This window comes from Macaca mulatta, chromosome 20 (assembly GCF_049350105.2).
Source record: "Macaca mulatta isolate MMU2019108-1 chromosome 20, T2T-MMU8v2.0, whole genome shotgun sequence".
Taxonomy (NCBI): domain Eukaryota; kingdom Metazoa; phylum Chordata; class Mammalia; order Primates; family Cercopithecidae; genus Macaca; species Macaca mulatta.
Window position 1 is genome coordinate 73,789,556 of NC_133425.1, and position 13,881 is coordinate 73,803,436.

The window sequence follows — 13,881 nt, forward strand, 5'->3', positions numbered from 1 at the left end:
TACTGATAAATTTGAAATAATTGCTATATTTCATTGTGTTTTCTTCACTAATAAGTTTTTCTTATTTTTAAATTTTTCTGGGCATACATGTGTATTTTTTTTGAGACGGAGTCTCACTGTCATCCAGGCTGGAGTACAGTGGCGTGATCTCGGCTCACTGCAAACTCTGCCTGCTGAGTTCAAGTGTTCCTCCCACCTCAGCCTCCCAAGTAGCTGGCATTAAAAGCGTGTGCCACCAGGCCCGGCCAATTTTTGTACTTTTAGTGGAGATGGAGTTTCACCATGTTGGCCAGGCTGGTCTCGAACTGCTGACCTCAAGCGATCCGCCTGCCTTGGCCTCCTACATTGTGGGGATTGTAGGTGTGAGCCGTTGTGCCTGGCCACCAGGCATATTTTTGAATCGATTAAATTTCTTTTTGTCTGAGTTACTCCATATATCATTTTTTCTCCCTGTTGCTCATTTGGAAGCTAATGATTCTTTCCTCCGTTTCTTCCTTTCTGTCTTTCTCTCTTTTCCTCTCTCCCTGTTACTCTTGAAAGTCTTATATACATGTCTAAATTTTTTCTTAGGTATCAAGTTATTTAATGTCTATCATTCTGATCAGCAAAGCCAGACAATGCATGATTTAATGGCTCAGTGAAATCCTTTCCCCCATAAAAAAAATTTCGCTTGTTGTTACTGTTGTTTTAGTTGCTTCTTCAATTCATTTTCAGCATAATTTATTTGGTCCTGTAGCTACTCCAAATGATGCACAAAATTTAGCGATAGTGATGACTCTGTTTGTGTTTATGGTGTTTTGAGTCCTCAACTTTTTCTTTCTTTCTTTTTTAAAAGCAGAGTCTTGTTCTGTCACCCAGGCTAAGTGCAGTGGCGCAATCTCAGCTCACGGCAAGTTCCGCCTCCTGGGTTCACGCCATTCTCCTGCCTCAGACTCCCGAGTAGCTGAGACTACAGGCGCCCACCACCAGGCCTGGCTAATTTGTTTTGTATTTTTAGTAGAGACAGGGTTTCACCATGTTAGCCAGGATGGTCTCGATCTCCTGACCTCGTGATCCGCCTGCCTTGGCCTCCCAAAGTGCTGGGATTACAGGCATGAGCCACTGTGCCCAGCCTTTTTTTTTTCTTTTTTTTTTTTTTTTTGCATTTTCAGTAGAAACGGGTTTTCACCAGGTTGGCCAGCCTGGTCTCGAACTCTTGACCTCAGGTGATCTGCCTGCCTTGGCCTCCCAAAGTGCTGGGATTACAGGCGCGAGCCATCGCCCCTGGCTACTTTTTCTGTCTTTATGGGTATTATGGTGGGAACCCATAAACTACTGCGAGGCAGATACCATTTTAAGCAGGAAACCTTATTTTTTTCCGAAGCACATTTAAAAATATTTTCCAGTTTATCTGTTAAACATCCTGCTTTGTTCCTGGAGATCCTCTGAATGATTTCTCTCTTTAGATTCATCTGTAAAGTGAAAACTGTCATGGTCATTTCTCCAGCATGATGATACTGTTACATGTTTACTGCATATTCTGCATACCAAGCACATATCCGTCACACACAGTGTGGCCAACTTCCAAGAGGCCGGCATTCAGCCAGACAGCCTGAAGCACCAGGAGAAATGCCTGGGTTTCCAAATGGCTTACGGAAAATTGTTGCTGCCAATATGAGTAGCCTACTTGTATTTCTACTTACGGCTTTCCCCCATATTTGATGGTATGTTAAACAGTCATTCATTCATTTTCTAAATTAAAGCTTGTCCTGAAAACGTGCTCAGTACTATTGCGTATGCATCAGGTATTAGAGATGCAGATATGAAGCTGTACATTTTAATTTACGATAAATGTCAGTGTGAATTATTGGTTGTTTTGCTTTTCTTTCATAGTCTCCTGTAGAGTTCTTGGGAATGGAAATTGGTATAACCTTTTTGGAGGACCCTCAGTAAAAATCGATCAAAATTTAAAATGTGGGTATCTCTTGACCTAGTGAGTCTACTTCCAGGAATTCATCTTAAAGAAAAATATTATATTTTGCTAAGTATTTGTATTGCAGCATTGCTTTCAGTAGCAATAAAAAATAAAAAAAAAAACTGGCAACAACATAAAATAATATTACAACAGAAACAATGAGTAACATTTATAGGATTTTTTTTTTTTTTTGAGGCGGAGTCTTGCTCTGATGCCCAGGCTGCAGTGCAGTGGCGCGATCTTCGCTCACTGCAAGCGCCGCCTCATGGGTTCAAGCGATTCTTCTGCCTCAGCCTTTTGATTAGCTGGGACTACCAGCACGTGTCACCATACCTGGCTAATTTTTGTATTTTTGTAGAGATGAAGTTTCACCATGATGACCAGGCTATGGTCTTGAACTCCTGACCTCAAGTGATCCACTTGCCTCTGCATCCCAAAGTGCTGGGATTACAGGCATGAGCCACCACACCCGGCCGCTTCTCATAGATATTATCCAGCAATTCTCACAGTAACTTCAAGGAGCAAGTTCTTTAATTTCTGTTTTTACTGATAAGGAAGCTCAGGTGTAGAGAATGTAAGTAAAAAGTTCACAAAGCTAGTGAAGTATGTGGGGATGGTTTTTAATGAATGATTGAATATTCTTTAGTGGGCCACACATACTGGTGACCAAGTATGGGTGTAGAGCTCTGTTTAGATAGATTCAATTATGTATTATTGAGGAAAACTAGATTGTGAAGCAACCACATGAGCTACAACACTATGTTTTTAGGAAAAGTTGCATGATGTTTTTACATGGGTAGAAAATATACTCTGGAAGGATCTGAACCAGGCTGTCCCTGTCCTTACCTTGGCGCAGTAGGACTTGGGGAACGTTTTTACTTTATACGTTATCCACTTCTGTATTATTTGTAATATAATGAACCAGTTTTATTTTTGCAACTAACAGTAAATGTAAATAGCTGATGACTACTTGGGTTAACCAAAGTGCTTGTGACCAACCACACGCAGGCAACTTCGGGACTACTGAGGCCAGAGAATCCTTTGTTAGGCCGGCTGTCCTGTGCATCGTAATATACTGAGTAGCATTCCTGGCCTCTGCCCTCTAGATGCCAGTTCACTTTCCACCAAGTTGCAACAAGCAGAAATGTCTCCGGAAATTAGCAGATGTCTGCTAGCGGTTAGAATGGCCCCTGGCTGAGAACCAGAGCAGACTCTGCTCACGCTCTGCTCAGACTCGGCTATCAGGATATAGTTCTCGCCCTCCCAACAGCTGGAACCGATACCATCTCCCTCCATTTGAGAATCGTTCAGACTTCACAAGTCTGCCGTGTGGAATGTAAAATCCTTTCGACCAGAACAGACAAATCTTGTTTTTGTCTTTTTATTCAATTTACCCACTATTGACTTGCGACTTGCGGCAATCACCAGGTCCCGGATCTCTGTGTTCGGAGCTACACATCTTTCTGAATCGAGGAGGTGTGGGGCACTGATTTTTCTTTTATCACTGACTTCCCCGAAGTGGGAAGTTCCGAGGCTTAACAAGTTTCATTAAGAACACGGCTATTAAATATTCAGAATATACAGACTGTTGCTGTTGAGAAGGTAATTATACAGTAAATTAGCTCATGTCCAGTACGTTGCCTTTTAAGCACGTCTTTGATGTTTGCAGTACTTCCACAAGATATAGGGCATGTTTATTAAGAGTCTTCAACTGTGTATAAAGCTAGAGCAGTCAAAAGTAATGGTGTCTGCTGAAGGATTCTTTATCATATGAATTTACCTTTAGTCATCTATTATTTATTTCAGCTATTTTATATGCCATTATAATAAATATTATGACAGAGAAAGCTTTTATGCTTCAACTTATTGTACTCCTCTTTACTTGCCTGCAATCCTTCAGGAAAATGTAACCACGCTTTACCTATAGTTAACGTAAATCATCACTTACATTAGAATGAAAAATTCACTGTGAAAAAAGGCTCTTTCTTCAATAGCAAGGCATAAATGCACAATCATGTTGACTGCCAACCTCCTGTGTCATTCACTGTCCTTCCTTAAACTGTTTTTAAGCTGCAAAGTGAATATATTGCATAGAGGGAAATGGGACGGTTTTGGAATATTTTCACTCTCTTGTTAGTTTCTGGCAAGATAAGCATTTTTTATCTGGATTGCAAAGTATTGCCAATTACTGTCTAAGCATTTTTAATAGTTTTGCTTTCCATGGCACGTAACTCTTATACCAAATTAAATAAGCTGTTATCTGGTGCAATTTCTCCTTGAATAGACTCACAATTACCTATAGATATTGACATGGTTATTTTATAAATTGAGTTCCAGCAACACAAGGCAAAAATTTTGGCCTGTATATAATGAAGGAAGAGTTGTCATCATTTTCTTCTTAGGGATGTTAGTGTATTTTGGCAGGGGGAGGTAGGAAGGGGATCTGGTGGAGGGCCCTGGAGTGAAGGTTGATGCTGGTTGGTTGATTTGAAGGTTAGGAATAGCAAACTCAGCCTCTGTTCTTCAAGACTTCCCCCATTCCCCTCCCCGCCCCAAAAAAGGCGTGAGAGACAAGGAAATCCAGGGTTTTGCCAGCGATCATTTTCGGTGTGGTTCCATATTTTAAAATGTGGAATCCTCTCCAAGAGTGTTTGTTTATTAAAAGCAAAGTGATAAAATGTGTCAAGCCAGGGAAGAGACTCTCAAACTCCCCTTTCCTGCGAATTCTATCAGGAAGAACATTTGTGAGGGCACACTTTTCATCTTTAGACTTGGCAAAGATGGGTCAAACTCCACATCAGACTGGCACACGATCTTGATTCAGGTTTGACTAAGACATACAAGAATCACTAGTCAGCTGTGTCCCCATACATTTTCCAGTGAAGATGTCACCCATCGCAACCATTACCATCGCTTAAATAATACTAGAGGAATTAGTGTTATGAAGTCCCACATACGATATTGATGAATTATTAAACCAGTTGAGTTAGATCTCTCCTGTAGTTCAGTGAATAATGTCATGTCAATACTATGCTCAACGCCAGTGTCTCTTGCTGCTGTAAATGTGACAGCTCCTATTTAAGGTTTTAGAACATAAAATCAGGACCGAGAGTATGTAAAGCGGAAGGATGAGAGACATCAGCATAATGCAATTAAGGCCCATTGGATTAGAATTTGCAGGATGCCATTAGCAATAAGCTCTGAGTGTAGATTATTGCCGTGCTTACATTTTCTCGTTCGGCAGTAACACTTCTCTTGTAAATTCTAAGTGGGTAAAATAAATATGATATAAAACAGACACAAATAAGAATATATAGATGATGTTAATTTCTTCAGAGCTTCCCGGTGTTATGTGTTGAAGAATATGACGATGGGGGAACAGCTCAGTGTGGCAATCTTGTGACGACACAAGCATTGGAAACAGCCACGTCTGAGTTGGAAACGCATATCTGTGTCTTACTAGTTTTTCCACTTTAACGTCACTCAGCCTCTGTTTTGTCATCTGTAAAATAGGGAAAATTATAGATGCTTCAAAAGATACTTGCTATTACTATAAAATGAAAACAAGCATGTCATAGGCGCTTATTTTTGTTGCTTTTATGATCAATAAATACATGCAAATGAGAGCTTTTTAAATGAGATTCTGGAAATAAGTTTTTCCATATTTGTAAGGGAGGGGTAGATACATAGCCATCCAATCAGCATCGATGGATACCTTGAAGTGAGATCACAAAAATAGCTAATTCCCTGTAAACAGCAACCCTTGCCTCTGCAGTTGCATATGACGAGTCCCCCAGCTAAAAGAGAATTTCCTCCAGGTATAATGGAGGCCAGGCTCAGCACAGCCATCTAGTGTACCTGGGTATCTTCCTTCTCCAGCCACTGTGCAGATGTGTTCCTTTATTTGACCCACATAGTGATGATGCTTTCAACACAGCATAACAAAGAACTGCTGCTTTGTGTTGCTAGATGTGCCAAACGTGTGTGCCAGGGATTCTTTCATTGGAGGTAAGTGGAGAATGCAAGGCCCACATGCACGAGATGGGAGTATTTTGAAGCATGCTCCCTAAGACCCAATAGCTTGGGCCGCAGACCAACTACTTCGGTTCACTATGGCGAGAAATGGGATAGGAGCGCGAACTCATTGATACCCTCCCAGCTGATTCCTAGGCAATTTACAATTGACGATGACTGTAAAGTAATAATTTGTGGTCTTGAAAACTAGGTATGATCATTGGAGTTGTTCCTATCCTGTGTTCTAAAGGCCTATTGCCTTGAGATGTTTTTTCTCCTCCCATTGTTGGTAAGCATAATGTAGGTATGAGACATTGCCTTTGAAGTGTTGGAATGATGGAGAGGAAAAAAGAAAATGGAGATTGAATCTGTGGAAAACACGTTTCCCTTTATAGGCAGTGTTAATGGATAAATGAATTTAGTCCTGTGAAGGTTGTCTCCCTTATTTGGGACTTGGTGTCCACTGACTGTGCTACTAATGAGTGCCCCTGTATCCAAGGGAAATGAGAGAAGCATACCTGGCCTACCAGGTTACCGAGATCAGGACAGCATGAGGCAGTTACAGATCTGATGGTTTTCCCTGGTTTTTGTCGCAGCTGCCATGAGGGCTTCCAAGGGGTAAGGAGGGTTGGGGGATGAGAGGACAGGTACATTGTGTAGACATAATGGAATATGGAATAGTTATTGAAATATTGCGTTGGGGTGAATCATGGCTTTGCAGTTACTATCTTGATGCAGCTGTGCATGAGGCTTTTGAATCTCAGCTTCTCCATCTGTGAAATAGGTGGATGATAATGACTGCACCCTGCAAAGTTGCTATAGGGATATAGAACTGCTGTGGGGCAAGGACTGAAGTGGTCATTGTTTTGAGGTCACTTTTATCATCGGCCCATGATGACCCATTCAGCCCTATGCGTGAGGAGTGAAGCATTGCGCTCTTTATGGATAGTCACCACCACATCTTATGCGTTGTGATGATCACAATGATAAAACAGTATGCAATCACAATATAAGGATCTAGAGTTATGAACTCCTGATCAGATATCATGTTCTGCTCCAAGTGCTTTAGTTACATTGCCTCACTTCCCAACCTAAGGCAGGTGCTGTTCTTACTCCCACTTCACAGAGGAGCAAACTAAATACACAAGAAGCAGTAACTTGCCCAGCCCCAAACCACCCCCTGAAAAAAGAAAACAAGGGAGACCCACAGTTACTACTATGCATTATTACTGGAACACAATGGGCATCACATTTTAGCCATGGCCTTCAAAATAACGATAATAGCATATATTGAGAGCCCATTGTGTGGCTCATACCTTATATTCACTCTATCTAATCTTCACTGTAACCATACAAGGCAATACTATTATGCTCATTCATAACTAAGGCAACTGAAGCCCAGAACCTTCCAGTAGCTTCCCTGAAGTCACGTTGCCAGTGCCTTGGCCATGCTGGGCTGTGGTTCCAGGGCAGCCTGGCTCTGGTGTCTTTGCTGCCAATAACAATATCTCCCCATTTCTCTGTTTAAATACCACACACTCCCCATATGGTTGCTTTGGTTTCAGGCAGTATCACATCAGAGTGACACATGGCTAATTTATAGTCATAAAATGATACTAGAGATCACTGTTGCATAACAACAGAAAACCCCTTTGATTCCACACTTACAGACTCGTGAGTCACTAAGACAGATTTTAGAAGTTAATAAAGAATAGATGAAGAAGACTTGCTATATGAAGAAGACTTGCTGTATTAAGGTGTCAGTGAACTGTGCTACTGATGAGCGTCCCTGTATCCGAGAGAAATGGGAGACATGTACCTGGGTTATCTGATTATGTCTTTCTGGCTGAGCCCTGGGTGTTGGGAGCAGGTGGGCTTCTGGGATACCTCGAAGTTGCCTGATGCTTCACATGTGGGATGGCACCTGTGCGGCTCTGTTTTAAAATGATGGGTTGTAGAGTCTGTATACATAATTTAAAATACATTAACATTTCTGTTTTGCCTGAGATAAACTTGTACTGGTGTGATCAGAAGGAAGAATGAGGATTTGGGGAAGGAAAATTTTGAGAGCCATTTTACAGCATTTCAAGATTCAGTGATCTCAGAATGAATGTCTTCTGGTTAAACAAACGTGGGAGGATGGATGATTAGAGGGATGGATGAATGGATAGGTAGGTGGGAAGATAGATGGATAGACATATAGGTTGGAAGGAAGGAGGGATATATGGAAAGCTATCAGTTTATTTTATGGTGGTGGTATTTTCTTTCTTTTCCTTTTTCACTCTGACAGTCTTGCTCTGTTGCCCAGGCTGGAGTGCAGTGGCGTGATCATGTCTCACAGCAGCCTCGACCTCACAACTTCAAGTGATCCTCTTGCCCCAGCCTCCTGAGTAGCAGGTGCATACCGCTATGCGCAGCCAGTTATGTTTTAGATGCTTTTTTATATGGCCTATATTCATGTGTCTTTGTGACTTTTTGAAGTAGGAGTTGGCCTGAAACAAGCCCAGAGAGGTAGACAGGGACCAAGTCATGGACTGAGTTAGTTGTTGCTCTTCCTCACTGTGTATTTTTATTTCTCCTCTTTCTGGACACATAGCATGTACCTTCTAGAAGCTAGGCCCAGCCATGTGACTTTGTCAAGGAAATGGGAGCAGAAGCAGCATCCGTCACTATTAAGTGGAAGTCTTTGAGATGCCACGTGCAGCTCACCACATTGCCTTCCACATGCCATGGAGGCTGTCAATGTTACAGACAACAGAGGCTCCGTCTACCTGGGCCCTGGCTGGCCACGGTGAGCTGGGCCCACTGACCTACAATGATTGTGAAGTGTGAGCAAGTCATAATTCTGGGTTGTTGTAAGTAATGGAGATTTGGGGGTTGTTCCTTACTGAAGCACATCCTGATTGATTTAGAGGATCTTGTGAGCCATGCTAAGGAATTCAGACCGTATCTTACTGGCCACTGTGATGTACTAAAGGGTTTATATTGCCGATGAAGACGGCAGGCTCTGACCGAACAAGGCCTGAACTTTTGATGTTCTAGATGGCAAGTGCTAATTCTAACACTTGTTAATGAAAGTCATGGTTTGCTTGGTGGTGATGAAACAGTTCTGTGTCTTGTATGTGGTGATGGTTATATGAATCCATACATGTGATAACATGTCTTAGAATTATGCACAAAAGTACAGCAAACAAATGCATCTCAACTTGTATTTGTTCGTTCTCACACTACTACGTAAACATACCTGAGACTGTGTAATTTATAAAGAAAACAGGTTTAATTGGCTCATTGTTCTGTGTTCATGTTTTACTTCTGGATAGGCCTCAGGAAACTTCCAATCATGATAGAAGGCGAAGAGGAAGCAGGCAATCTTAGCGGGAGTGGGAGAAGAAGTAGGGGAAGGTGATCCACTCTTGTAAACAAGCGGATCTTAGGCAAACTTGATGACAAGACAGCATGGGAAGGGGGTGGGAGGGATGACACTAAACTGTTTTTAACCAGTCCCATGATCCAGTCACCTCCCACCAGGCCCACCTCCAATATTGGGGATTACAATTTAACATGAGATTTGGGTAGGGACATGGAGCCAAACCACATCAGGTGACATCCCAATAATGACTGTGGTCTAGTAAATTACGTTGTGCTGATGTTGATTTTCAGGTTTTGCCAATGCATTGTGTGTATGTAAGATGTATATATGGGGGAAGCTGGATGATGGGTGTAGGGGTGTTCTCTTTACCAGTTTGGTCATGTTTTGTGAATTTATAATTAGTTTCAAATAAAAGTTAACAACAAAAAGATCATGAGTTAAACCAAGAAAGTGAATTGTTGTCAGTTGCAGATTCACTGCCAGACCTGGCAAGAAATCTCACCTTGGCAGATCGAGTCTCTTGTCCTCGTCTAACAGCAGTTCACCCCTCAAAAATGGGTTCCGTTTGTAATCTGTCAGCCACTACCTTCTTATTTAGAGCATGTCCCACTACAAATATTTCGATAAAGCTACTTAGTTTGTTAGACAATCGGAAGTGCAAACCCCCAACACACCCATAAACACATACACACACCCTAATTTAAAAGCTGCATTTTCCATCCCCTGGACTTACTGTATTGCCTCCAGTTTCTCTCCATTTCTCAGGATTGGTAGCAGAAATGGGAAACCTGATACCTAAGGTAAGAGAATTACCAGAATAACAGTGCGTGTACTTGAGTCACTATCCCCAGGAGCCTAGTAACCCACAGCTTGTGGATTAGTCTGTTGAACTACTTGATGGCTTGTGACCCCCTTTTCCCTTAGAGGCATATGTTATGATTTTCTTCTTATTGGTAGTGGCAGCTCTGTGCTTTATTTTGAAGGGAAGCGGGAGAACAAAAAGGAAACTTAGCAGTTGTAAGTTACTTACAGGGAAGACTGTATGGGCTAGTTGGCTGTGCTATCATTTTTGTTGAAATACTGCTGTGGGGTCACCATCTGGGAATGTTCTTCCTGTTTTATGGGGGAAATACAGACATGCATTTTTATAATCTGTAGCCTGCAGATCCCTTGGGGTTTTCCCTGGGGGCTTGGCTGAGCAGAACCATTTCTTTACCACCCCCTCCACAACATAATGAATGGCTGCCTTTCCTCTTGTGATACATTCACATTTCTGTAAGATTCTGCACGTGGCAGTGAGTGTCATGCTCCAAGTAAAAGGAGGCGGGGACCAGAGGACTGAGGATGAGGATGAAAGGTTACTTTGTTTGCTGACTCTGAATGTCAGCTAGTTGTGTTTATGATACCCCTCATCTTGGTGGGGGATATTGCCACATTTTACACTTTGAAAAAATGTTTAATCATCAGATAAATATGAGTTACTCAGATAGCTTGTGGGGTTCAGCTCCTTATTTGGGGCTCACACCTTCCACAGGGTGTGACTTCACTCAAGGGCTTTCACTCTTCTTGGTGGCGGTTTGCCTCTTTATAGAAGGAGGGACGTGTCCTCACCTTACAGCAGACCCTCCAGCTCTATTATTCCCTGAACTTACGAAACCAGCAACCCCTGTGTTGGCATTTTCCCCTTTTCCTAGATCAGGTTCATGTTTCCCCTCCTCTTTCCAAAATCTACACATTTGGGCGTCTGCCACTGTTCCCCAACACCAGGAATTTAAATCTGTGTTGGCCAATTTGCTCCTGCCACTGATGTGCTGTTGGGGTTTGGACACATAATTTAATCACTTTCTACCACCTTTACTTAAAACTGGGCTTTGTGCCGGGTGTGGTGGCTCACTCCTGTAATCCCAGCATTTTGGGAGGCCGGGGTGGGTGGATCAGGAGGTTAAGAGATTGAGACCATCCTGGTCAACATGGTGAAACTGCATCTCTACTAAAAATATAAAAGTTAGCTGCATGTAGTGGCGTGCATCTGTAGTCCCAGCTACTCGGGAGGCTGAGGCAGGAGAATCACTTGAACCCAGGAGGGGGAGGTGGCAGTGAGCCAAGATCACACCACTACACTCCAGCCTGGGCAACAGAGTGAGAGTCCATCTCAAAAAAAAAAAAAAAAACAAAAAACAACAACAAAACAAAAAAACAAGAAAAACAACAACAGGGCTTTGTTAGCAGGCATGACTTGGATTCTTCAGGATCCCTACCTCAGTAATCTGGTCTGATGTGGCCTTCAGGGGGGATCTTTGGACATCACTGCCATCCGTCTATCCACTGTGCTGGACTAAAGTGCACGCAGACTGCCATTTCTTGCCGAGTGGCATCAGGGCAAGACTTTGGCACAAGAGACGTCGTCTCTGCTAGTTAAATTAATTAGACAGCTTCTCTTCCGGACAGGATGTTAGGTGCTTATGAACGTGTGATCTGCTCCTAGGTTTGTAAAGATAGTAATAGTCATCTTTTACAGATAAGGAAACTGAGACTCAGCACTGTGAAATGGTCCAGAGTGAGTGTGTTTTCCAGCCGTCGCTGCCTGCTGTTCACAGCTCAAAGCTTAGGACTTGGGTTAGAGCCCAGGACTTGGCGGCCAAGATAAACCGGCTGCAAATACACTGCACATCTCATCCCAACTCCTGTCCATCCCTGAACAGGACACTTTAGGGTAGAGGATGTTCTCAGCAGTGCCATTTGCATCCCCCTTCATAGCCTTATAGGTATCATGTTATCCTCCTTAATCTTAGTTAAACATCACAGTCTAGACTAGAAGTCCCAAGTCAACAATTTGTTTTACAGGATTCTTCTTACTTGAATAGGCAGGTGGCTTTTTGTCCTTTCAAGGAGCTAGGTCTAAGAAGTGATAGTATTGAATCTCGCACTCCGAAGCGCACCCAGATTTAAAAGTTTGGAGTGGCCCCTACACACAAGGCCAGTGGGAGGGGCAACCCGGAGATCTGTCCTTGCAGAATGATGCCATGAAGAACATGGCCAACGGAACTCCATTGCTTCAAATCCTGACCTCTGCAGTTCTCCTGCTTTCTTGCCAGGAGGGAACTTGGGCTTTGGCATCAGACTGACTGGGGGTCAGTTCTTGTACTCAACTTCTTGTCTCTGTGATCTCTTGTAAGATGCTGCCTTGTCAAATGGAGAGAACATTGTCTTTGAGTTGTTAGGAGCCTGAAGTGAGATGGTATGTAAATGCCCAGCCCCCGGCAGGCCCTGAATACACAGTAGCCATTATTACCGTTAGTATTCGTATCACCAGCATGTACTCCACCTACTGATAGAGTTTTCTGGGTTTACTAAGTCAGGGCTCTCTTTGAGATCTCAGTCCGTCAGTCTATTGGTATAAACGAGTCTTTCTGCTTTTGTACTTTATATAAAGGAGTTGTCTTTGCTTTTTTGATGCAGGTTTAGTGGAGATATTTCACAACCTGGATGGCAGCTTTTGAAATTAAGACATTGTCCACTGCATCTTTCCATGATCCAGGCCTTGTCGTGTGTTCCCCTCCTTACAGCTTTTTAGCATGCAGATTGAGAGGAGATAATGTTAGCCCAAAGCCCCTCTGCAACCTCTGTTGTGCGGCTGAAACACAGCACAACCCATGCTCCCCCACTCCGCCCCCACAGCCTGTAGGTTTAGCAGAATCCCAGCCTCACATCCTCCCCGAACTTGGCAGTAAAAGCCCTGTTCTTCCATTCATTCCTATGATTTATATTCTCTCTGGGCGTCTTATATTAAACAGGGGAATTCCGACATGTTCCATAACACATTTACTGTAACTTGATACCATGAACTAAACTTGCTGTTATTTATCATTTCTTTTTATTTTCTCTCATTCCAGCATAAAGCCAAGGTAGAAGCAATGGCCCTGGACCTCGCTCTGCTCCGTAGCGTGCAACATTTTGCTGAAGCATTCAAGGCCAAGAATGTGTGAGTGCTCCAGTGGAGGGTTATAGATCATAATTTCTTGCTATTGTAATGTCTTTATCAGATGAACACAATTGGGAGAACGCAAAGCTGTTGCGTTGTCTTGGCGTCCAAACCGGAGGCTCATTTATATTGGCCCTGTTAAGGTGAACCATATTTTCTTGACTCACAGTCACCCTCATTATGAGATGTGTCATCAATCTAATAACGGCTTCCCAGATACAAAAGGAGAAGACGCTATTAAAGCACTAGTAAAAGTGGCTAATAAAAGCTTGGCAATTGTAAGATGCATCCTGATTATAAGATTTTTGCAGTGCATTTCAGAATCGAGTAAGAGTATATTTTAATTCTATTCAGGACCAAGTAAATTCAGTTATCTAGTATGGCTGGGATGTTTACAATCCAAGCACCCAAAAGACCTCCAGTTTCTAAAACCTTCGGTGATTTGATGTGGTACATGGACGTGATTCCAAAAAACATGGACTCACATTCTTTTTTTTTTTTTTTCTTTATTTTCAGTCTTTCAAAATTCCAATTGGAGAAAGCCTTAGTTAGGGCCTAGCA

The 13,881-nt window shown here is 42.5% G+C and overlaps 1 protein-coding gene and 1 long non-coding RNA gene across 4 annotated transcripts in view; both read left to right on the forward strand.

Moving 5' to 3' along the window:
- Positions 1 to 13,881, forward strand: part of WWOX (WW domain containing oxidoreductase) — a 1,123,672-nt gene that overhangs the window by 283,641 nt on the left and 826,150 nt on the right. For all 3 annotated transcript variants that reach the window (XR_013412200.1, XM_001105944.5, XM_077986932.1), the window contains one exon: positions 13,232 to 13,320. Coding sequence is in view for 2 of the 3 variants with exons in the window: in XM_001105944.5 (XP_001105944.4) it covers positions 13,232 to 13,320 (89 nt within the window). In the remaining variant the exon portion in view is untranslated. The remainder of the gene's footprint in view (positions 1 to 13,231; positions 13,321 to 13,881) is intronic.
- Positions 1,113 to 11,544, forward strand: LOC144338244 (uncharacterized). The gene is made up of 3 exons (XR_013412212.1): positions 1,113 to 4,384; positions 8,259 to 8,332; positions 11,401 to 11,544. It is a non-coding gene; the product is annotated as an uncharacterized LOC144338244 (long non-coding RNA).